This window comes from Rhipicephalus sanguineus, chromosome 4, assembly GCF_013339695.2.
Source record: "Rhipicephalus sanguineus isolate Rsan-2018 chromosome 4, BIME_Rsan_1.4, whole genome shotgun sequence".
Taxonomy (NCBI): Eukaryota; Metazoa; Arthropoda; class Arachnida; order Ixodida; family Ixodidae; genus Rhipicephalus; species Rhipicephalus sanguineus.
This window is the reverse complement of record NC_051179.1, coordinates 23139264-23165327: the sequence shown is the minus strand read 5'-3', so window position 1 is coordinate 23165327 and position 26064 is coordinate 23139264. Positions and strand designations below refer to the sequence as shown.

The following is a 26064-nucleotide window of genomic DNA, read 5'->3' as shown; positions in this document are numbered from 1 at the left end:
CCTCATTCGTTCTCCATGATACTAACGGGAGAATACAAACGCACGCTGCCGTGGGTGAAACGCAAGGGACGCCACACGTGGCAAAATTTAAATTATGAGAGACGCGAGCCATGCTGCATCGTTACCCGCGCTATGTTTGCGTCGTATCGCTGGCTACCCACGATAGTTTTCCATTTTGGGGTTGTAGCGCCACGCCACTCGTGGTCAGTCGGTCAGGGAAAAAGAAGAGCGTCCGTGGCTCGTGGTGGCGCGAACTAGTCGGAAAGCTTTGGCTCTTGTAAACTTATGCCACAGGAGGGAAGAAACGAGACGGCTGAACCACAATCACAGTATATATTGTCGCGGTGCAACGCGAACAAAGGACAAGAACAACTTGCAACAGCGAGACAGCGTGTTCAAAAGCAGCTGTACAGCCGAACGTCTTCTTTGTCTTTTTTTCTTGAAACCTCCTGCCCCACTAGCTAGAGTCTCTAAACCCTCCCCATCGTCATTGTCTTTTATCTATACAGCCGTGTCACTTGCCTCTTCTTAACAGAGCATCGCCCCGATGCTAAACGAGGACCACCGTTTTATGGGAACGCACAGTCAGTCGCTCACATACGGCTTCATGCGTACTACATGCACAAGTTCAGGCCGGTGCTGGCGACGTCTCGTGCAATAGGGACTGTCAGGGACGACCTCGTAGGTGACGTCACTCAGCTGTCGCGATACTCGATATGGTCCGAAGTATCGTTTCTCGGAGAGTCCACGTTTTCGTATGGGCGTCCAAACCCACACTGTCGCCGGTTTCGTAGGTTACTGTCCTGCGGTGGGCATTATAGCGGCCTGCATCGTAGTCTTGTTGCTGGCGGATCCTCAAGCGTGCGAGCTGCCTAGCTTCTTCTGCGCGTTGAGTAAACATATCGGCATCCGTGTCAGTGTCGTCCCATCGTGTAGTAACATCGCATCCAACATCGTCCGTACCTCCCGTCCGTGAACGAGGCTGAATGGAGTCATGCGAGTCGTTTCTTGTTTAGCTGTATTGTATGCGAACGTGATATAGGGCAAGATTTCGTCCCAATTTTTGTGTTGGACATCCACGTACATCGAAAGCATGTCTTCGATCGTCTTGTTTAGGCGCTCTGTTAGCCCGTTTGTTTGCGGGTGGTAGGCGGTGGTCTTACGGTGAGTCGTTCCACTTAGCATCAAGACGTCGTCTAAAAGGGCTGCCGTGAATGCGGTTCCACGGTCTGTTATCACGACGCTTGGTGCACCATGTCGCAGTACAACATTTTTGATGAAAAATCTCGCGACCTCCGCTGCTGTGCTTCTTTGGATAGCCTTTGTTTCGGCGTACCTTGTCAGATAATCCGTTGCGACGATAACCCAGCGGTTCCCTGCAGTAGAAGTAGGAAGTGGACCCAAAATATCCATTCCGATCTGGTCAAACGGCATTCGTGGGACTTGAACAGGTTGCAGCAGACCGGCTGGTTTCGTCGGAGGCGACTTGCGCCGCTGGCAGTCGAGACAAGTACGAATGTGGTGCTTCACGGATGTCGGGAGTCTTGGCCAGTAGTATCTTTGCCGAACTCTTGCCAACGTGCGCGTGTAGCCTAAGTGGCCAGAAGTCACCTCGTTGTGGCATGCTTGAAGCACTTCAGTACGAAGGGTTGCAGGAATGACGAGCAAATAGGGAGATCCGATCGATGAAAAGTTTCTTTTATAAAGGATGCTGTTTCGTAGACAAAACGACGACAATATTCTTGCAAAAACTCTTGGTGCACTCTGAGACCGTCCGTCTAAGTAATTAATTAAACCAAGCAACTCGGGGTCATCACGTTGTTGTTGGACGATGGTGGAAGTGCCGAGGACACCAAGGAATGGAGCTTCATCCTCATCAGGTAGAGAAGCCGACTGTATTGGTGATCGGGACAGGCAGTCGGCGTCCATATGTCGCTTCCCTGACTTGTGTATGACCGTCATATCAAACTCTTGCAGCCTGAGACTCCAACGCGCTAATCGGCCGGTGGGATCTTTGAGATTAGTCAACCAACAAAGTGAATGATGGTCGCTAATAACTTTGAAGGGGCGGCCATACAAATACGGGCGAAATTTCATGACTGCCCATACCACGGCGAGGCATTCTTTCCCTGTTGTCGAATAATTAGCCTCTGCGCGTGTTAGCGTTCTGCTTGCGTAGGCAATCACTCTTTCTGTGTCTTCCTGCCGCTGCACTAGCACAGCTCCCAGGCCTACATTGCTAGCGTCAGTGTGAAGCATCGTGGGGGCTTCCTCGTCGAAGTGGGCTAGCACTGGGGGTGTTTGAAGACGTTGGCGCAGATCATTAAACGCAGCTTCCTGTTCGTCGTTCCACTCGAAGGCAACGTTGTCTCTCGTCAGGCGAGTCAAAGGTGACGCGATGCGTGCGAAGTCTGCGATAAACCGTCGATAATAGGCACAAAGGCCCAGAAAGCGTCTGACAGCCTTCTTATCGGACGGTACCGGGAACTGTGCAACGGCGGCAATTTTTTCAGGATCGGGCCGAACACCTGCGTGGCTGACGACGTGACCAAGAAACTGCAGTTCCTCAAAACAAAAGTGACATTTCTCTGGCTTCAACGTGAGGCCCGCAGACCGTATGGCTCGTCAAAAGTTGCTCGTCAAAAGTTGCCGAAAACACTATGACGTCGTCAAGGTAAACTAAACAGGTTTTCCACTTCAACCCTGAAAGTACGGTATCCATGAGCATTTGAAAAGTAGCGGGCGCTGAGCACAAACCGAATGGCAGAACTTTAAATTCGTATAAGCCATCTGGCGTCACAAAAGCGGTTTTCTCCCGGTCTCTCGGGTCTACCTCAATTTGCCAGTATCCGCTCCTCAAGTCCATTGAAGAAAAGTAGCGAGCGTGTCGAAGTCTGTCAAGGGAGTCATCGATACGTGGAAGTGGGTACACATCTTTCCTGGTCACCTGATTCAGCTTCCTGTAGTCCACGCAAAAACGCAGGGTGCCGTCCTTTTTCTTGACTAGCACTACAGGTGACGCCCAGGGACTCTGTGATGGCTGAATCACGTCGTCTTCAAGCATTTTCGCTACTTGTTGCTGTATCACTTCACGTTCCTTCAGAGCCACGCAATAAGGATTCTGGTGAATAGGTCTCGCTGTGTCTTCAGTAATTATTCGATGCTTGGTTAGCGGCGTGCGACCAACTCGTGATGTCGATGAAAAGCAGTCTTGGAATTCGGCTAGCAACTCAACAAGTCGCTTTCGCTCGTCCTTTGGCAAAGTAGTGCCAACGTCAAGAACGGGTACTGATTCTTGTTTAGGCGATTCGTCCAGTACCGATAAACAGCCTTCCACTTCTACAATATTGTCGAAGTAGGCGACGGTTGTGCCCTTCGGAAGATGCCGGCGCTCAGCACTAAAGTTGGTGAGGAGTAAGTTCGTGCGTCCAGCAGTGATATTGACAATACCTCGTGCAACTGAAATGCCATGGCTAAATAGCAGCGAGCTGATTTGGTCGGCAATGCCTTCGCCGTCAAACAGTGCGTCCCCTGCCACCGAAACAAGAGTGCATGACCGTGGCGGGACGACCACGTCATCGTCAGTTAGACGCAAAGGGGTATTTCTCGCCTCTGAACACTCGACTATATCAGGGCTGTTCTGGAACGTAATTAAACTGTCCGGGATGTTGATGACGGCGCCATATTCTCTCAAGAAATCCATCCCAATAATTAGCTCTTTGCAACATGAGGTGAGAACAACGAACGCCGCCACGAAAGAAGAACCACCGATGTCGATCCTCGCTGTGCACATTCCTATAGGCATAAGTAACTGGCCGCCTGCAGTCCTTAGGTGAGGTCCCTTCCACGGCGTCTTTACTTTCTTGAGGCGTACGGCGAGGTCTTCACTTATAATAGAAAAGTCGGCACCAGTGTCGACTAAGGCTGTCACTTGCTGTCCGTCCACAAAAACGGTAAGGTCTGCGGTGACAATATGTTACACCGCGACCAGAATCCTTAGGCTAAAATTACAGCGCAAACGCACAAGACACCCACGAAGAAAAGAACCGCACTACACAAGCGCTAACAACTGCTTTATTCTTTTATACTCCAATGCATATATAAGCCCAAGGTAAACTTACCGCAGATGCGCACACAACAATAGCTCTAAACCGAAACGCGTAACAAGAATGATAGTGTATTAGATACGCGAAGACAGGAAATCATATTCAGATGGGTGCAGGGACAAAGAAGTAAAGAAGAAGTAAGAAGGACAAAAAAGTGCAGCCTAAGTATTATATATCCCATGGCTACGTCACTGAATAATCGTTTTGATAACACGAAGCGTTCCCGTTGTCCCGATGCAGGACAGCAGCCGGGGGGCCTCCTCTCCCGTTCCGATAGGCTCGCGACCTCCGAGCTCGGCGGTCAGGTCGAGCCCCCTGTCGTCCGAGGCGTGCAGCGTGCGATCCTCGGTGCGCAGCCGGCGTTCATCGTGTTCGCCCAGCGGCCGCCAGAGGAGCGCCTCGGGATCACCGAGGCCAAACGGGCTCGCCGCCAGGGTCGCCTTCGCTCCGGCTCCGCCAAGACGGTACGTGACTTCCATCACTGGTTGAATTTCTGTCATTTATTTACGGATTCATTGATCGACATATCGATCGTTCTGAGGAATAGAGTAGTCGTCCGGTAGAGAGGTATACTTTAATCATTGAAAGTTAACGTAGAGGTCGATAATGGAAAGACAGAGTTTCTATGAGGATACTTCTGATTAGCTGAAAGACTTTAAAAAATAAAAATAAAATGAAAGATTAGAGAACAAAAAGAGAGGAATATGGAAGGTACAGATGAACAATGAGAGACTGTGTGTATGTCATCATCACTTGAAAGCTCATTTGTAACCTCGGACTGTGCGCGTCCTATTCATGCCATTTGTTTCCATTTTCCTGTCATGTCGTAGTAGTAGTAGTAGTAGTAGTAGTAGTAGTAGTAGTAGTAGTAGTAGTAGTATTGATTGCTTGCATACGTGCACACCAAGAGGGGCAGAAACAAAAGGTGTCTTATACGCCTGACAAAGTATTCCGCACACGGAGCTGACAACAGATATGCATTTCTTTACAAAAAGCACATTTCATTTAAAAGACTTACACACATTTGACGCGTGATAGAGCGGAATGAGTTACAACAAAATCATATTTTTATCGTATCTATCAGCAACGCAATCTCGCGCCTTGGCAGGCATACGGGTCAGAAGTTGGTCGGCGTTCGACCTTATCCGGCAAAGCGCTTTGCCAAAACTTGCGTTTCAGTGAACGCGCATCGGCTGTACGTTCAGTGCGACGTGTTCGGTTGTGCGCGGACGCTTTTCTTTCTGCTCGCATTGACGACGCTGCGGCGCGGTTAGCCTCGTGTCAGTACGTGCCACGCTCTTGCTTGAAATTCTGCGCTCGACTCGCGACAACGGTTCAGGTCAAGCGTGGCACCGAATGCGACGCTCTCGCTTTTGCTTTTCTGGGACGCGACAGTCCCGAACCATTTATCTCTTGCTCGAATCACGTTTCTTGGTGGTGCTACGTTGCTACTCCTGTTTGTTTCTTTTATTTTAATTTTTTTTATTTTATTATTATCGTTTTGTTTTTATAGCGCGGCTGCCCTCAGAACAAGCCTACACAGAAGCCGCACTAAGAATTACGTTGCGTTCCTGTTGAGATGTTGGTGTCCTCGCTAGAACTTTCTGTTGTGATGTAGTTTAGTATCATGCGCGATCTCTTTTTATATATTGGCCGGGGGGTGGGGGGGCTCCCACAACAGCTACTATATACGAATCTGTCCGCCACCTCTCCGTTTACCCCCCTTTCCCGATCCTTAAACTGTCATTTACGTCTATACTTCTCGTTTTTGTTTCCTGCCGTGGTTAATCACGCGAAAGGGCAGCATTCGCACGAGCGCGCGATTGAAGGAGGCGTTCTGCAAACTTCAAGAAACAAAACGAATCAAGGAAGCTTAGGAGAGGAAAGAAAAGCAGATTGAGCGGAAGGGAAGAAGATAGAGAGGCGATTACGGTAGAAAGAAAGAAAGAAAGAAGAAAGAAAGAAAGAAAGAAAGAAAGAAAGAAAGAAAGAAAGAAAGAATGAAAGAAAGAAAGAAAGAAAGAAAGAAAGAAAGAAAGAAAGAAAGAAAGAAAGAAAGAAAGAAAGAAAGAAAGAAAGAAAGAAAGAAAGAAAGAAAGAAAGAAAGAAAGAAAGAAAGGAGAGTAACTGGAAAGTTTTGGAGAAGTGGGCGCTAACAATGTCGTTCTTATGCGACGTGCACTCTTCGCGTGCTCGCTTTCTTAACTTTATTTCTTTCGTGTGCGTGCGTATTTTTTTTTCTGTCGTTTTAAGTCATAAGGGCCGAGTCATTCGCGTGGGAGGTTAGCTGAAATCGTCATCGCAGCCGCCGCTTGTCGGCGCGAACTTTCATTCAAGACTTCGAAAAGAATCCGTGCCGCGCCTCCGTGCGTAGAGAGAAGGAGTGAGAGAGAGCGAGAGAGAGTGAGAGAGGCGCGTTCTTTTAAATGGACCGTCGTGGAGGGATAGCGAACGCCGTGCCACTAAAGAAAAAAAAAATAAGGAATGATGAAAAAGAAGGAAAGGCAGTGTCAAAGAAAGAAATAAACGTTGCCTTTCGGGGAGTCGTCACTCAAGAAGTGTGCTTCGCGCAGTCACGACTTGCTGTGCAGCTCGCGTAGAACAGAGAGGCGAGCCGAGAAAGCATTTCGAAGAATCTAAAATTCAGGGGAGAGAACCAAGGAGAGAAAGAATGATATCCTGAATACTGCAAAAAAGATTTCGTCTGATAAGTGAGAAAGACCGCGATGGCGCGCAAGAAACAGACTTCGCGTGCTGCGGACTGAAGTGCGTGCACTCTCTAATGTGGCCGTGCCTCTTTTTCGGCACGGATCACGGCTCCACAATTCGGCCGTCGCATCTTCTTATATATTTTCTCGTTTTTCTTCGTTTTAATATTTTTTTTCGGCGGAACGAGCCGTGTCGGAATTTGGAAAAGTTACGAGGTAGAGAGAGAGAGAGCGGTGGTGGCTCATTCGCTGACGGGAGTCACAAAGGACGGAAGAACTGTTGTACAAGAGGGTGCTGTGGAAGGGCGGGGGTGTAGGAGGGGGGAAGGGGAAGTTTTGGGGGTGACTTACGCGGCTTTCCGAACGAAACCCAGAGAGTAAAACGCGGCGGCTCTCACGCCGAACGAGTCAAGGTCCGTGCACGCACGCACGCGATTGCGTCCCAGCGACGCGCCTGATTTATACGGCCGGAAACGAGCCGAAAACACAATGGGATGAGACCGAGCCGGATGTAGTGTGTACGCCACCCCGCGGCACCCGGCGGCCGAGCAAAAATGAGGGGCGAGCACTCGCTGTATGCGAGGCTGCTGCTGCCCCCCCCCCCCCCGTCCGTCCACATTCAACAATACCCGCCTCGCTTTCCATCTATTCGTTGGCTGTCTTATGCGCGGCCTGCCGATGCATGGAGAGCTGCGCAGCAAAAGTAGGAACAGCGGCTCGGTCAATCCATTATCGGCCCACTGAGGCCTTATTCCTCGAATTATAGAGAGCAGCGCTGCTAGTTTTTTTTTTTTTTTTTTTTTATTAAGGCGAAAGCCCTTACATGCCTCACGCGAAAATTAACCGTCAACGGCGGCGTCAACACGAGTGACGTAAAAAAGTATGCGATGACATCACCATGACACCACAGATTGCGCAAATTATTTTGTGACGTCGCACGATGACGTCATCACATGACATTGTCGTTTGGTCAAGGGTGGGCCGATGCCGGAGGCAGTGCAAAACCAGGTGAGGCGCGCAAAACTTGCAATGCCTACGATCCTGGAGGCAGTGCAAAACCGTTAGGTTCATAAGCTTTAGAGGTTGGAGGGGGGGGGGAGGGGGGTGGTACATCGATTGAAAAGAAAACGAATAAGATGGCTTTAGTCTTCGAGTCTTCTTAGACGAATGCATTAGAGACCCTGTGTGTTTTTTCATGTTTTACTGTAGTGGCCACTGGCCGCTGCAGCAAACTTTCGCTAATCTCATCTTCTCCGTCGTTGCGCAGCAAAATCGGATTTCGGTTCAGCCTCATCCGCCGCTGGACGCGAGTTCGATTACCGGTTGAATTCCGATGATGGGAGCGACATGTAGAAACGCTCTTACTCGCTGTGTTCATCAATAAAGTATATTCTGAATCCGAAGCAACTCTCGCCAGGCGGCAAAATTTGAACGTCACATGAGCGTCTTCTTTCGTTCGGCTTCGCCTCACACGTAGTCACCTTGCAGAAAAGCCAGCTTCTAGCAATCCGGGTAATGAATACAAAAATGAACGATAGTTCTCGTTGATGAGCGAATAATTAGCGCCACGTCGCATTAAGGTATGGTATTAGCATTCAGATATCGCGCCACGATAATTGCCACGGAGTGCATACAAACTACCTTTTAAGCAACCATTTCTCTTTATTATTAGTAATGGCAGTGTCTCTCTCTGGAGCTTGGAGCTGCGGCACCTTCTCGGCCCGTGGCTAGACAGCGGTTGTGCACTCGACTTAACGAAAGTTTGTGAATGGCTATTTTGTGTGTATATGTGCGTTTGTGACTACATGTACTATTTGTGTGTATATGTGATCATTGTATATATCATAGTCATCACCCGATACCTGGAGTAGCAAACCAGGCGACAAACCAGGCTATCCTCTCCGGGATTTTCATTAAATATAATTATTAGGGTGTGCGAATAGTGAAATTTCACCTCGAATTGAATAGTGCCGAATAGTGGCCAAAAATATCGAATATCGAATCGAATAGTATATTTACACGAAATGTGTACAGCCAGTTACGGCAAGCCAAGGGAAAAATCAAGGACGCTACGGCGTGCCGACAGTTTTATTACGCACTTGTTTGGGAGTGGCATTTGTTTCAGCTTTTATGGGCACGAAAGCATGTTGATAGAAGAGCCGCCATTCCAGTCAACAGCGCCACTCCTAACCTCCTAATGACTAACAGAGGGGAGTACGGTAGCTGTTTCTTTCCCCATGGTAGCGCAATACGGCTCAACGGTAACGTTGTGCTTCATCGCCATGGGCGCTCCGGGCCAAAACATCTTCGGGCGCCCGTTCACAGCAGCGCTTTAACTGCGTAGCGGAACGATGGGAGTTCCTGAACGAGTAATTCGGTGCGGCAGTGGTGACTGCCCAGCGTGAACAAATTTTTACATGCAAAGCCAATGACCGAGGGTTTCGCAGGCCAAAGCTAGGACGTTTCACGGCGCTTGCGGGATACGCGACCGAACTACGCAAGAACTCCGTGACTTCGTTTCGGGAACCAAGTTGTGAAGGGCTTGACAGTTTTCTCATGTGTTTTTCTACGTGCGGAAATGACATAATCTCCTTTAAGATCAGCATGCCCTCGCTTTTGAACAAGGATGTCGGTGAAAGTTTTAACGAAAGGGCTACTGTAACGACGTTAGCATTAGTTTTAGCCACCGCACCCTAACCAAGTTTCACCATTGCCCTTTGTCTCGCTTTAGATATTCGTCCTGTCGAATTATTCGAAACTTCGAATACTAGCTGTCCGAAAGTCGAATCGAATTATTCGATTAGGTACTATTCGATTCGAATGTCGAATATTCGCACACCCTTAATAATTATCTCTCTCTCTGGACGTTGAGTCTTTTTTCCTCGCAATTATTCTCGCGTACATACCTGGCCTCCGAGATTGCAAGGACACACCTGCTGCAATCACAGAGGCTACAAAAGCTTTCAGTTCTCCCCAGCATCCGCAGGAGTGTCACAGCCATAAGGCTCACGCTCTCCTCTTTTTAACCGCCTTCTTGGAGTTCTTGGCGTTTCGGACAACATCTCTAACACACCTTTTTCTTTCAGGCATGACTCCCTGAACGTGAACGAAGAGGAGGAACTGCGGGAAGCTCCCTGGTACCAAGCAGGCATCCCCAGGTGATTCTCACTTCTCGTGAACAGTTACGAGCGCTCCCAAATGTGCTAACGTCGAAGACGTTACGGAACAGCATCTTTTTTTCTTTTTATTGAGTTGTTCTCCAACGTTTCACCCCGCTTCACATGCAAAACTCTCTGGCTGAATAAAGTGGGATTGTCCCAAAGACAGCATAATTAAAGATGGCTGCCTAGCAGGCAAATCACGTTACCAGCACACAACACATGTGCCCGCAAGGTATTAACTGCGGTTTGTGATGCAAGTTGATCCAGCAGGTCAAAACGTATTGTTGGGCTAGTCTGGTTTGGTGTGGCAGTTAACAGGGCCAAAGCTAGACCGAAGACAAGTAAGAAGACTGAGACAAGCACAGGGCTCTGCAAAGGTTACAGCACAGTCTCATATAAAGTATATCTGCAGCAGCTTATCTCTGTAGGTTTGTTGGAGAAAACAAACTGTAGCTTCTAGTTGTAGCCTACATTCTTCCTAATACAACATCAAATGCAAGCACTGTATCAACACAGAATGTTAGTGTGCCCTTCTAGAAACACTAACTTCTGAAACATTACTGATTTCATAACCCATCTGGAGTTCAAGTCAGTAAAGGTGAGGTGGGGGCCATTATTTCCTGAGCTACACCAGTGATCTCGAAACTTCACTCTTGGCGTGTTGTACTACCTATCTTGAGTCAAACATCCTCAAAGAAGGAACTCCACTCTGTTGCAAAGTAAATAGCCAGCCCATTCACTGCCATCATCAAAACATACGCACTAGCTGAAGAAAGAAGCAGTGGATGCACACATGTACGCAGAAGTAATCTATGCAGAAAATGGTAAAACACCATTTTCAATGTTATACTCACTACAATGCAACGTTAGCTTAGGCAATAATGGCAAAGTATTTTTTCAAGACTATTTCAGATTTTTACGCAGAATAGATTGGCTTTTGGTAGAGAAAAAAAAAAGATACGACACAGTTTCCTTTTGGGATCTTCCACCTGAACCGCAGTGCTGGCATCTTAGTGTGATGCGAGAGTGCTCTCATATATGCAGGCCAATTGTTTCAGATTCTAAAAAGGCTCATCACATGAGGAAATGTACAAAATATCAAGCTACCATCTTGACTTGCAAGAGCGTATCAAGTGCATGGGTATAAAACCTGTCACTTGTACAGGTTCATCATGATCTATCACAGTTGATAACTGAAGGAGCGGTAACCCAGTTTAACAAATTGCAGTAAGGTAGAGAGGGGGGTGAGTGGGAAACGATGCATACTTGTAAAAATCAGCGCAAACACGATGGAGACGCAATACGAGATGGACACAGTACGAGCGCTGTCTAACAACTGAAGTTTACTGCAAACGAAAACGAATGCTACTTAATGAACACCATGCGTGCGCAGGAATTTTATGTCACATGAAAGAAATTGCTAATCGTGTGTACCTCTCAATCTTGCAAACAAACAGATGGTTCAGCTATGCAATAATCACCATTCATTTTGATGAAGAACGCTTCCGCGAGTTCACGAGCCCTTTTGTCTTTGTGCTTCAACATAATGATTGTTATTGAAGAAAGGGTTACACCCACATGATCTGCAATGAACTGAAAGATGTGACTTCAGCGTTCCCTTTAAGCTGTTTCTGTGCTGGCGAAGTCTTTCATTAATGCATTTACCGGATTAGCCTATGTACACCTTTCCGCAGGAGAGGGAAATTCTATAAACAACTCCAACGGTGGGATTGCTTCTCCGAGCGACCCACATCCGCTGTTCCTTTAGCCTTCTTCCCAATTGCAGCACAAGCTTTTCTTACTTTTAGGTTTGAAGAAAAAGGAACGTCGACATTAAACCTTTTTGCTATTTTCTTAAACCGATGGGACAGTCAGGTAGAGAGGTGGGAGAGTTGGAAATGACGCATACTTGTAAAAATCAGCACAAACACGATGGAGACGCAAGACAAGACGAATACAGTACGAGCGCTGTCTAACAACTGAAGTTTATTGTAAACGAAAATGAACGCAACAAACCAACACCATGCGCGCACATGAATTTCGCGTAAAAAAAATTGTTAAGCATGCGTACCTCGCAATATAGCAAACAGACAGACGGTTCAGATATGCAATCATTACCCTTCATTTTGTCGTGTTCGCGCTGATTTTTACAAGTATGCCCAATTTAACTTAAAATTAGTTCAAAGAAAATGTCTCTAAATGTGTCTCTTTTTGTATTCAAGATGTCTTTAACGCCACCAACAGACTCAATCTTCAATTTCATTAAGTCAAAGGAGACATTTAATGTACACATAGAACGCGGGACAGTTTGCTGACACTGTGACACATTTGCAGAGAGATCGCCCTCGAAGTGCTGTCGCAGGAGCCAATCGGGTCGTTCCTGGTGCGCCAAAGCAGCACCAAACCCGGGTGCTTTGCACTCTCACTGAGGGTTCCCAGGAGCATCCAGCCGAGTGGCATCGCCCACTATCTCATCATGCACACCAACAGGGGCTACAAGATAAAGGTGAAAAGAAGAAAAGATATTCTGCCAGTTACACACCGTGAAAACTGTCAGACTGTAAGCACACGAGATCACGCGCATCATCTTCACTGCTTAAGATCATCATCTCTTTGTTTTATTTATTTCTTTATTCACTCCTCCTCTGGTCATGTGACCTGCATTACTACTACATACTACCACAACTACTACTACTACTACTACTACTACTACTACTACTACTACTACTACTACTACTACTACTACTACTACTACTATGACACAGGGAGTAGACTTAAGACAGTTTCACTGTAAAATCAATAGGGCAAAGTCAAGAGAAAGACTTAAATCCTTGAGAATTATGCACAAAGAAGCTTCAGTAACTGTTGCTTGCATATGCATGCTGCACATAAGCTATGAGGAATATGACAGTGAGATTCACTGAACTGGAGTCCAATCTTGTTTGTGTTCTGTAATAGAATGTTTGTCCTGGCTGCACACTATTGGTTGAGGCTGACATATCAGAAATGGGAGATGTACGTGCGAGGCTCGAATGATTGCCTACAGCATGTTCTATTGTAGAATGCATACAAGCTCGTGCCCCTGCGTTTAAGCTAACAAATTTAAGGTGTGCCGATGCATCAATACATCAATAAGCAACCCTGGCCTCAGATTCCCGGCTTCTATGTGCCAAGAGACAGAGAGAAGGAATATAGGAAATTCTATATGCCAAGAAGACAATATGACTATGGGGCATGTCGTAGTAACTGCACATTAATTTCAACCGCCTTGTGTTAGCGTGGACTTAAATCTATAAGTACATGAGTGTCTCTGCATTTGACCCCTACTTAAATTCAGCTGCCATGACTGGAAATTGCACACATGCCCTCGTGCTTAATGATGCAATACCTTAGCCATTAATGCACCACAGCAAGTGCCTAAGCTGGGATAATAGAGCGATTCTGTTCCAATGCAACTCCTTTTTATAGTCAGAGGTCTGAACAGCATGTGCACATGCTTGGAGTTCACAAAGTGTGTGCGACGATCTTGTATGTTGGCAAGGGTACCAATATATGGGCTCTTTGGTTCATCGTAAATCAAGCCTGTGGCATAGCACAGAAACAAACGAGGACAAAACATGAAGTAACAGACGGACACAGGAGTTTGTGTCCGCCTGTTATTTCATCTTTGTCCTCATTTGTTTCTGCGCTATGCTACAAGATCGCGCAGGTGCCTTGTTTTTTTTTAACATTTGCTCATGCTTTCATAATTCACTGGTCCTGCCATTTTGCCACCGGTCATCAGCACATTGAGGTGGTAGTGTAAATTGACCACTCACTTCTCAGTGATGTAGGACATGAAGTGAAAATTAGGGAAGCGAGATGCTCATGCAATACTACCCTAGGCAGAGCAATTGCAGGCAAATGTTCTAAAAATTACATTAAGCTGGAACAAATGCTACTCCTTTCCTATCAGCAAGAACAAGTTACCTTCGAAAGTTAGTACTCATTTAGACATGTTAAATCTGTGTTTGGGTCTGTGTTGGAATGCGCCTGTTGCGTTTGGGACTTCTGGATGCGGACATACGTAGACAAATTAGAGCAGATATAAAATTGTGCAGTGCATTTTATATGTGCTAATTATAAGCGAGGATTCAGTGTGTCAGCTGCCAAACATAAACTCAGCCTTCGGTCTCTTCAGGAACGAAGAAAGAAACTTTTGTCTGAAGTTCTTTCATAACATATACCACTCTAGGACTGGCATAGACGGTGGAGTATATTTTTCTCGACCTCAGCATATTTCTTTACACCTTGTCATGCACATAAAATAAAAGAAATAAGATGTAAAAACAGAATCCATTAAGATGACCTTTTTCCCGAAAACGCATATAGTGCCCTAATTACAATACCATGCTGGCCTTGAAATGAGCGACCAGCACTTGAGGCTACTCAAGATACTAAACTTGACGACTTGTAAAACAGTAATTCGGCCAATTCTTGCATACGCATCGATAGGATGCAACCATATTAAAAAAATGGTATGTGTGTGCACAATATGGCACATCTTGATGCAGCTTTGCTTTCGATAGTTTTACAAAGTGCAGTCAAAAGCATCACACGCTGTTTTCTGTTCTTTTACAGGGCTTTACAAAGGAGTTTACAACCCTGACGTCACTCATAACGCATCACTCGGTCATGCCAGAGCTGCTGCCGTGCCCGCTCTCTCTGTATCGATACAACTCAACTTTCCGGAAGCACGGCTCAGCCGAGGACATGGTGGATATAGACGAAGACCCTGACTACACGCTGCTCTCAGACTTCCGCAAGATGATGGCTGACGCTGTTTGACTTTCGGAGCTGGCTGCATGCTAGTCTTAATATCTATCTGGTTAGTACTGTCCGTCACCTGACTACCAGTGCAAATTATTTGCTATTTCTATTGCAGAAGATGCAGGCATTTATTCTACTGATAACACATTAGTAATATTAGGTAGCTCCAGGAAAGTTACTGCAGAGAGAGAAACTGTTTGTTAACTCTTTCTGTAAATTCTCACTGTCACATTCCAGCTATGTGCCCGGTCTAATTCCAGGTACGTTTTTCTAGACACATCGATATATTTTAGGTTAGCCACTAGATGTGGCAAATATGTGTAGTCTGGAGCTGTCCAGGCTGCACATGTTTGGACAAAGGAGAGTAGGATGTTTTAGTGGTTAAGAAGTGTAGAGAGAATGCTCTGGGCATTCAATGACGGTCAGTGCAACTGTTCATGTCACACTCATCATGTAAAGTTCGTATGTTCTGCATTTATGTGAGGCAACTGCATCTGGCAAACATTTTGGCAGAAAAGCTTTGTACTAAAGTTATACAAATCAGCCACTTATTAAGATCATTCCCAAATTAAATGGATGCTATCATACAGAGGCGTTTACATGTGGTCCAAGAATGCTTTAAAAGAGACTCTCGAATTTTTTTGCATTGCAGGTGGTGACCACAGTTAGCTTCAACAGTGGTGATCTGGTGATAAGCAAGCAATGCTGGTCAGTGCTTGCACTCCTGCAGCTGTGCATTGTCCCGACCACGCAACAAGTCTCGCGAGTCGTTTCATGCTGCTGCTGCACCGGGGACAAGCCAAGTTCTGGTAGCATAGGTTTCGCCGATGGGATCAATGTGAACATGCTACGTTGTGATAACGCCTCCCGCTCCAAAACTCAAGTCACGGCCTGCCATCTACAAAGAGCTGACTTCAGAGCCAAAGTGTGGGGAAATAAAGCATTTTATGTCTGTCTTTTACACATCCACCACAGGGTTTTCGTGGGCAAGGCGGCGGATACACATAGTTATTGAAGCCGCCTGCATTCAGCCATTACAGCATTACAGAGAGTCCGTTAACACCACAAAGCCGAGCTTTAGGCTAGCTTGAAAGTAGCCGACACAAGTACCGACACGATTTTGAGACATCTCAAAAGGGACATTTTTTGTTTCCTTGGTATGAAGTGTTAACACTCTCCACACCAAGGAGTTGGACAACACGTATAACATATTTTACTCTGATTTTAAAGTTTTCATCGCTGAGCATCTGCAAGCAAGCTCCACTGCAACCAACATTATCCCGACGAGTCAGCACAGTTCCACTGAGTTTGCGAACTCTGCGTCCTACATGCAGCCTATATCGCAGAAATCACTGTCAGGGTCGCTGGACAACAATTCACTCATTGTTGTTTTATGTGCGCCGCAAGCAGATGACGGATCTGTGGCTAGTCCGTCGCGAGTTGCTGTCTCCCCTTGGCGCCACGCTGCGATGACATGTCACTAAGAAGCCGCCCCCTTGGTAGTGAAACCGAGTGTTTTTTTAAAGGGGCCCTGCAACACTTCTGCAAGTAGCCATGGAATGACTTCATTAAAGGAGCTTATTTCCTCACGAATCGACCACCGCAAAATTTTTAGAATCCGTCTAGTACGAACGGAGTTACAAAGATTTGTCGCACGCTGTAATTGCTTCCTCTCTTTGCTCGTCCCCGCAAAAGCACTGGAAGCTAAGCAGGGAGGGGTGGCACGGGGGAAGCAGGTACGTCACGCGCGCCTTGTGACAGTGAGCATTTTTTTCTTTTTTTCTTCGACCGCGCGGCGTACTTTCAGTGCAATCGCACGCGCGCGCGGGCAAGTGACGGCCTCCCGCGACGGCTGCAGTAGCTACCGAGCGCGCCATGTTCAAATCAGCCAATGGCAGTGACGCCGTAAGCATCATTTTTGTCGAGAGAAGAGGAAGTGCTTTTTAGCCGACTTTGAGAACTTACTGTAAATCCCAGGCCACATGCTGCGCTATAATGTTGGCTCGCGTGTTCTTGGGAGCCTCGACTATCGATCGGCAGCGTTTTCTGGCCATGCTGAAAAAGTGTTGCAGGGCCCCTTTAAGGCACCGGTATTAAAAATATATTCCATGTATTCCCAGGCACAACAACACTCTTTTTAGGGTTCTTGACACCATTGTTTTTATTTAGACCAACGATACAAAAATATTTCAAATTTGTGTCAGTACTCTTTCAACCCTTCCAGGAGCGAGCAATGAAAAACTGTCTGTAAATGCATCAAATTTACACATTATTTCGAGGCACTCGATATTTTATTTTAACAAAAATAATGTCATAATATTTGTGTTTCATAGTAATTAATCTCAATTAAATTGTAATTAACTATCTATTTATCCTGATGTCACCCATGATGTCTTTACATAAATAGAATGAAATCTTAGCTTAGAAATATATTGCAATTGCGTTTTTGGTTATATTTATTTTGTGCAAAGAAAAATTATACTTTTGACGTGGCTTGCAGAAAGCGCCACGTAGAACAGCTCGTCGAACATGGTAGTGCCTTCAGCAAATTGATCATAGGCAACAGTACACTGCAAAATGAAGTTACATTTACATCAATGTATCTTGCTCTTACCTTAGCCACTAGTAGACACAACTAGCAAAAACAAGTTGCATACAAAAACTAGTATGAAGCGCATCAAAGGGTTAAGCAAGAGCCATTCACCTATGCCACTTTGGCCAGCCAACTTTTGAGTGCCGACAGCTGGGCTTCCTCTGGTGATTCGGCGCTGAACTCTGCAAAGTCGACGACTATCGGACGGACGTCTGAAAACTGGAAGTCCTTTCCTCTCTTTCCCAGGAATGTGTTGTTATTGGCCTGCCCTTCCGTAGACTCCAGCGCGGAAATCTGTGTGGTCCTGAGGACATTCCTGCAAAGCAACAAAATACAATTGAGGGATTAAATAGCATGACAGTTGGTGATAGTGCCAAAACTGAGCATTACGAATCTACTTTTTGTCGTGCACGCTAGAATACTAGAAAACAAGTAACACTCAAAGCACAATGATAACGGCAAGCAGAGCCATCGGTCCCGAATCCGATCTCCCGGTCATGAGTCATCATACGTTGCAGTGTAATCGCTGCTGCTCAAGTATGTATGAAAATGTACGCCACTAAATATCATGTGAAACCTGATTAGATAACTGTTTTGCTTTAAAAGAAAAAAATTCCTGGTAATTTCAGATACGAATAGGCATGCCTTGAGCCAAGTAATTACTACTTTTTAATAATAGTCGGACAGTAAGGAACAACGCCCATAAAAAGGACGACGTAACTGTGTCAAATGCATCTTCAGCATGGCTGAAGATGCATTTCAGTGAAAGAATGAAAACCAAGTTGACATGAAAGTGAATTTCAGTCACAAGAAATTATGTGTCTCAGATTTGAGCTGTTGTGAGACAAATCTTCATGATCTAAGAACTCACATTTCCTTCTCCAGTTGTGACTGGATCACCTTGGATGACTTGGCCATGGCTTCATCTGTAAATATGTGACACTGTTAACAAATGCTAACAAACCAAAGTTTTGCACGAGATTTTTGGGAGTATTTACCTTGCTTATTGCATACAATCATAATGGGCGGGCAATGCTGTGAGATTACGGGGTCACACAACAGATTATACAGGAACCTGCAACACCACAAGAATAAGATGATCAGCAATCCTCTCAGTTTTACAGTGAATACTGTATTCAGTATACCGTTAACTACATAGTAGTGTGCATTAGTTTGTCCAGTCCTGTAATCCTCACAAAGAACAAATCTAAAGACGGTACTGACAGAAATATTCAGTGTTCAGCTATCTCTCCCTTTATTAGCATAGTCGCCGACTCTATGCTCTTGGTGTGGCGTACTGAGCGATTCTTTCGCTTGAACTGAACTTGAACAGATACCTTTGTAACAAAGCACAAGGTGAACCTGACCAGAATGATGGTTAATTGTTGAAGTGAAATGATTCAAGTGTATAAGGTGGATCCAGGCAGCCAAGAAGTGTGGCAAATAGTGATGCAGAACTATTGGTAAATTGACTATCGATAGTATCGATAGTTTCTTTGAAACTATCGATGGTGTAAACAAACTATCGACAAACTATTGATAGTCCAATTGGTAGTACCATCGGTAATATTACTAGCGATATTACTGCCAGGCGGGTTTATTGCTTTGTTTTGATGTATTCGTGTTTCACCCACAGACTGTTAGCAGCGTTTGGCGCAGACCGCACAATTGTTTGAGATCTTCGCGATTGTTTGAGATCATTTTGTTAAGATTACGCACCAGACGCAAATATTCAAGTTTATTGGAGAACTGCGAGCACCAGCGATAACGCTGGAAGGTTCAATGACTGATGTATAAAAGATGAAGCATTCCACCGATTATCAGATTACTTGACGGCCGGCGACTGTTCCCGCCGCAATCAGTGCGCAGCGTGTATCACTTGTATTTTGAGTTAAGTTCGACCAAATAAAGAGCTTCGTATTTCACAGTCGTGCTGCAGCATTCTTCACTGTCACAACCACGTGACAAACTATCCATAGCGGTGCGAATAACAATGCTGTTGCGGGCTGGCCAAACTGCCCAAAATATTCGCGATAGCCTACTATTAGCTTCGCTTAACTCATGAGCAAATTTTTGGCGAGAGAAATTATTTCCGCCATGAAAATAGCGGCACATTTTGATCAATAAATTCATATTCAAAAGCAACCTGTGATGACTTACAATTAACAAACTTAGTTCTTCATAATTTTTTTTTATTTTGAAATCATAGAATGCTATATAAGTTTGAAGCCGCGCGGTTCCACCCCATGTAACGGCTTCCTTTCCGCTACAGCTGAACAATTTGACTTCATGATCATGTCAGCGAAGCACTCTCGCGAAGAACACAAGCATGTCAACTTTCTTGCCCTTCAGCCTGCTCATCCGGCTCCACTATGTACCACGCGCGCGGGGAACCAAGTTTGTTCTGCAATGAGTTCGCGCTGTTGATTTTATACTATCGATAGTATTTTTTACCATCGATAGTTTGATAGTGACTCAGCGATCGATAGTTCTGCATCACTAGTGGCAAACCAAACTGGTTCTTAGAAAACCAACCATACTCAAGTATTTAAAGTGCCCAGGGGCATGTGAGTACTTTTGTTTTAAAGGTCACCGAAATAATTTACAGAAAAAAGAATCAAAAGTAAAAAAATTTCACAGTACTTCTTTAAAGTGACTCTACACCACTCTGACCACAAAAATTTGTTAAATAGTGGCAGCTGCATGCCAGCCAGCAGTTAACCTGCAGCTGGAAAAATATTTTTTAAGCCAAGTTACAAATTTTTCATGAACTGCGGCGCTGCCATGACTTGATAGTGGCTCGCCTTCTCTCCGTCTCCCGAATGTCAGAATGCATAGTCGGCACATTCACACTAGAGTCGCTTGCTGTCTGAGGTGTCACAATGCAAGACCTTTGCTGGCATTGCAACATGCACGAAGTGAACCAGAAAGCACATGAAGAACACAGGATGTTTTTTTCTTTTAATTTGTGGCATTCCCACGGTGCATAAGGCTGCCTTGTTTGCAAAAGAGGATGGTCACAGTATGAACAAGGTGCGCGTGTTTAAGATGTGTAAAAAAATGCCAGGGTGGTCTTTAACGCAAGTTTATAAAATACACAAAAGCAGTACGACGTTAGGTTTGAAGTAAACCTCTTAGTTCCTTCATTAAAAGGCAGAAGTTCAGAGGAATATGGAAGCTTGAAGAGATGAAAAATTCGTGAACATGTGGTGTCGATGGAGCTGAAGTTTTAACAAACTTGTCTGCTTCAGGGCAGCAACTGGTTGCAGTTTTTAAAGTTGCAGCCTTGAAGCAGACAATATACCTGCCAAGTTTGGAGAAACGGAATCCGGGAGATCTACTCAACGGGGGGAGGGGGGGTATAAAATATGTCGACCACAGCGGGAGGGGGGGAGGTGTATTAAGTATGCCGACCATCGGGGGGGGGGGGGTACTGCGATAGCAATTATATATATGGACACTGTCAGCGAGATTTTGCGGGGTCGCCGCTGATCTGTACAGAGTCCAAACCGATAACATCGCTTACGCATCGTCTGTTTCACGTGTGAGTAAAAGCGCGCTAGCGCTAGGGACAAACGCAGTTGAAGCAGAGATGAAACGACCCGGCCGTCACCGTGGCGCAAAGGGCACATGCGATAACATCGCTCCGCGTGCGAGGCCTGTTGTCGCTTGCTTAGCAGTTATTTCGTCGGGCAAGATTTTGTGTGTACACAAACGCATCATCTACGAAATATTATCGGCTGATATAACCTATAGCACATTTAGGATGTGGCCAGACAAAGCACTGGACGCGCGGGGCAAAACTGGGTTTCCGGGAGATTTTCCTATGACCCGTACAACCGGGAGAAACGTTCAAAATCCGGGAATCTCCCGGGTAATCCGGGAGACTTGGCAGGTATGAGACAAGTCCGCTTGCCAAAACATTGGCTCCAGCAACCCCCCATGTTCACGAATTTTTCATCTAGTTCCTTCACTGTGGCACAATGGCCTAAAAACAGATAATGATGATGTTGCCAGAAGCCTGCCTAATGCCGCCATATGAACTGCGCTTTTTTCCTTTGCTCTGCATTCATCCATACACTACATAGAACAGGCCTGGTCCTTTTCAGTAGTTTATCTGAAAAAATATTTCTCGCATATTGTCGTGCTAAGAGTGGAATATGCTCGACCTTTTACAACACAGCCACAGTGCACTCAGTGTGCATAGAGTGTATCATATACCGTGCTCGGCGCAATGTGGTTACAGTAAAATAAGACACAATTATCTGACACTCAAGGAACTTATGCCCGCTTTCTGCATCAAGTAGCATTTGTATGTTAGTCTGCAACTGAAGTACACCAATTTGTGAAACAATGTTCTGCTAACAGAAACACCAAGTCAAAATATGAGAGAACTTACTCAGCCACATCCCTGACCTCTCGGGGAAAGTTCACACTGTCCACAACAAACAGAACAGCCCTGCAAAGCCAAGTAAATGAATTGATAAATAGACGAACAAGGAAGTGGTGGTAAAAAAGCATATATATCACAAAGATACCGGTCAAAAAAATGCCAATCACCATTCGTTTAGAACTCTTAAACAAGCAATGCTTCAAATATACTGTGTATTTGTGAACCACATGGAGCCCCAAAGCACGTCAGTGCAGATATGAAACTCTCGCATCAAAACTGCTCTGTTGCTAATTAGGGATGTGCATATATTCCACATTTTAAGTTCAATAGTCCTTGCTATTTAAGTTGTCTTTGATATGCAGATTTACTATCCAAAAGTGGCAAAATGTTTTTCTTCAACCAGTGACAACAATACTTAACTAGTGGGGGCAGGACACTGTGACGCTATGGCACCGGCTTTGGCATAGGAGGCAACTCAGTGAGCTCCAATATGTAGCGATTTCCTGCTCCTGAGCGACCGCTTTCTGCATCATGACTGCACTACAGTAACCTACTGGAATGTGAATACGAAACTGGGTCTAGAAAACTTATTCTATTAAATTAGTTATGGCAGGGCATATTTCCACGGTTTCAAAGTCCAACAGCTTCATTTAACACAAAAGGTTAATAGGAAAAATACTACGTCAGTACTACCGCCTAGCTGATCATTTACCAATTACAACCGATTATCCTCGCATTAGCTGTTCCAACAAATGTCGCACCTGCTGTGCAAGACCAGTGATTTAGTGATCTGGGGACTCGAACCAAGCCAAGCGTGAGGTAAGATACAGCCATGTTATCTGAGCAAATGTGCCACCATGAGTAGGCAAGCATTTCAACAGTTAGCATTTCCTCAGACGTCATTTACGTGTCAAGTAAAATGTCAGTGGAGCATTACTCATCTAAGAGCACACAACGTATGAGGCAAACTGTACTTGTAAACTAATACCTTGCCAACACAGGTGTACATACCTCGCTAGCCCCTTGAATTGGTCCAGAAACCTGGCTCTCATTCTGTCATTGCCGGGCAGATCAATAAGGTTGAGAGAACCCTGCAAGAGTTTTAACGTTAGGGATGATATAACACTGCAATGAACAGGCAAACGTTCGTCAGTGATTCTAACAAGACTGTGTCCGCCAGTTTATTGCCGTCTAAGCTTGTATTACAGTGAAAGGATGAAATGCTAGATATCGACTGCATACTCACTTTCTTTGGGATTTCATATGACGCCTTGTTCTCTTTGATTGATGTGTAAGTTCCCACCTTCTTGAGTGCTACAAGCTGTGAGAAGCAGTAGTAATGGCAGTTTAGAAAGAAGGTTTCACAGCACGCTAAAAGTACAACACAAATTGACACGTCGTTTGAAATATTGCATGCTACAGTACAATGGCACCGAATATGCGGTAAGCATATCACGAAAGTTGAGCCTCAAATGACGGCTTAGGCTGCACGCCACATTTCGGTGAGAGTCCCTTATATATTTCTGTCGCATTTTTGAGGCGCCTGGCCAACACAATGTTACTTGTCCGTGAACCAAAGTTGTACGACGTGCGGTAACAGTTACGCGGGAAACAATTCGAGACTAGATTACTCACCTGAGAAAACAACAGCGTCTTCCCGGCATCTGACAGTCCCACGATTAGAACTGCTCGCCGAATATTCTTCCTTCGTTGGAAGAATATTACTGGAACAGCAACGAGGTTGTTGTAAGAGAAAGGTGCACGGAAACGGGTACAAGATCACAGGAAACATCTTGCGATCAATCCACAGGTTGATGAGTGAACAGCACGGAAGAGCGTTCGAACTTGTGGTCAGCATCGGCGAAAGCATGCCAACACCTTCCACATCACCGCTCTACGAAAACCGGCTGTGTTGTTGACATCGCACGGTGGGCATATGGAATCGAGCACACTACCTAAAGTGAGACTTAATTACGTACGTGCGTAAGAGTACTTACTCGTTGTGATGAGCACTACGACTAATGCGACAATGATATACATTAAACGATGGATTCATGATTAACAAATTGGTTTTTAAGTCCATGTGCGCCGACTTTGACGACGCGTCCGCCGCCATTTTTAAAGCGATAGCAGCGTTCCCTGCCGTTACTAAACGAAAACACTTTGAACGTTCAGCTGTTTCTGCAAAAAAAGCAATTCTTATTTATTGCTAAATTTAACTTCAATCTAAATTCTTTGAAGCTGAAGTAATAGTTGAAGGGAAGTGAAGCTTATAAACCTTTTCTACGAAGCGTGTTTAATGTTTATTGAGAGATGGCGCCACCTAATGCTTTCGTTGCACGCAAGCAACAGCAAGCGCGAAATTTAATTGAGATGTGAGAGCACACGTTGAAGAAGTTTGCATAAAGGCAGTCGCACGTTTGACCAGAGTTGTTATTGTGCTGCTGAGTCAGGAACCAAGTTCATAAGCCATTATAACAGCTTTTCACAACCTTCACCGCCATTATCAAGACTAATGCCATGCACAGTTCGATACACTGCGATCTGGCGCTTTCAACTCCAACTTTCAGCGGCTCCTTTTTTTTTTTATTTTTACACATACCGTGCAAATCCTTCACTCTTTCAGTTTTATTCACACGCACACACGTACCCCGGGAAATAAACATACTCAAGCACCATAGGCGTGCGTAGGGCTCCCCATCAGGGGGGGGGGGGCGAAGGTTCATCGCAGCACCCCCCCCCTCCCCACTTAGGTGACTAGGAGGGTCAATGTATGGGGCGGATTTTGCGCCCCCCTCCCCCTCTTACGTGTCTAGGGGGGGCGCGACACGCTGCGAACTCATATTATCCCGAAGTTCCGAACCGCTTGAATCGAAACTTTTAACTGATCATAAATTCTGCAAATGTCTCTTTTCTTTTTTTTTTTTTTCCTGTAAAATATAGAGGTGTAAGAAGGAAGCAGATAAAGGTGGTTTTGACTCTTGGTTGACTCGAGTAAAGTTTCTTTCTGCAGTGCTGAAGGATGGTCACGGTAATACTAACGATTCGGCATTCGTCCTGTATGTTATATGTAACGTGTCTGTCGTTAGCAGCTACGGCGTGAAAATTCGTCAGTACAGTTGTACGGACAGGGGGAATGCATAGAAAGGCAGGGAGGTTTGTCAGAGCCAGGCAGCACTGTCGTAGCCATGGGGCGGTCCCAACTTGTTCCGAAGTTTTTTTTCAATTTTGCATGCGTATATATACACGCACTAATATGCATAAACATTGGTTGAAAGCGGAGAATCACAATTAGGGGTCACTTCAGGCAATCGTGTCCAAGTATCTGATTAACCGTTCCTCAGCAGGAGACGGCGTAGATTAGATAGAAGACCGCGATTCATAAAGTGCACGGAAAGAGACAGAGACGAAGGAGGTGGTTTACTTCGCAGTCCACGTAACGATTGCCCTCGGCTGTTTTTCACTGCGGAGCATTTACGATATTTCAGACAACTCGAATACATCGAGACTGTATTTAATACGCGCGCGTCAGCTTGCACCTGCGCGGAAAGTACAGAGCCGTCTTCACGTTAGCCCGTTCCCCGTAATCTTTATAGCTTCTCGAGGGGGCAATACCGTCGTCGGCATGTCGAGAGAGCGGCATCACATCACTGCCCCCTCGTACCGGAGCGAATAAGATATTCCTCGGTGGGAGGAGGGTGCCAGAAAGACGAGCAGGTGTTCGATTAAAGCGCCAGCTCTACCGCGTAAGAGCAATGAAAATACGGTAAGGAAAGGCGGCTCCTATGGTGGGCAGTAAAAGGTAAAATAGAAAGCACAGCGTAGCACGAAAGTTGCGGCGGCGGGTAGTGGGCAAGGCGGCGTGACAGGACCGCACGTGCCGTAAGCATGCCAACGCCGATTGGCTGTCGTGGGACGACCAATGAGGCTTGGCGACGGGGTGCCGTCCTCCCCGCCGCCTTCCCCTACGGCGTGCCGGCGGCGATTTGACACGTGCCAGTCGCGATCGGCGGCAGTTCGGAGGGAAGCGCGTGGTGTGAACATTGTGTACGCGCGGCGATGCCTTTTCGTGCGGCGCGTTTTTATTCTGCGGCGAAGAAAGCAAAGGCTCTCCTTTTTACGGGTGCGCGTGATCCTCTCGTCCTGTCATTGTTGATCGGCCAGATATCTTGAGCTCGCGACATTGAACGTGCCCGCAAGCAACGAGCCAGATCATCTTCCTAAGAGCGACGAGCGCCTGGTTTCGCTTTCGGAGTGTGTACTCTTTTCGCCACGATCTAAGTTCCCTGGTGTC

At 45.9% G+C, this 26064-nt stretch overlaps 2 protein-coding genes across 2 annotated transcripts in view; one reads left to right on the top strand and one right to left on the bottom strand.

Moving 5' to 3' along the window:
- Nucleotides 1–15753, top strand: part of LOC119389252 (EGFR adapter protein) — a gene marked incomplete at its 5' end in the record, with an annotated part of 169660 nt that extends 153907 nt beyond the window's left edge. Inside the window, 5 exons of the mRNA XM_037656456.2 lie at nt 4347–4570; nt 9901–9972; nt 12310–12481; nt 14596–14842; nt 15437–15753. Coding sequence (XP_037512384.2) covers nt 4347–4570; nt 9901–9972; nt 12310–12481; nt 14596–14802 — 675 coding nt within the window. The remainder of the gene's footprint in view (nt 1–4346; nt 4571–9900; nt 9973–12309; nt 12482–14595; nt 14843–15436) is intronic.
- On the bottom strand, nt 12228–23884 carry LOC119389604 (signal recognition particle receptor subunit beta-like). The gene is given in 10 exon segments (XM_037656951.2): nt 12228–12468; nt 17489–17693; nt 18249–18303; nt 18376–18452; nt 21777–21836; nt 22782–22861; nt 23017–23091; nt 23406–23494; nt 23768–23810; nt 23812–23884. Coding segments are annotated over 9 exon segments (726 nt in total). The 5' UTR covers nt 23854–23884; the 3' UTR covers nt 12228–12468.
- Between the last annotated feature and the right edge of the window lie 2180 nt (nt 23885–26064).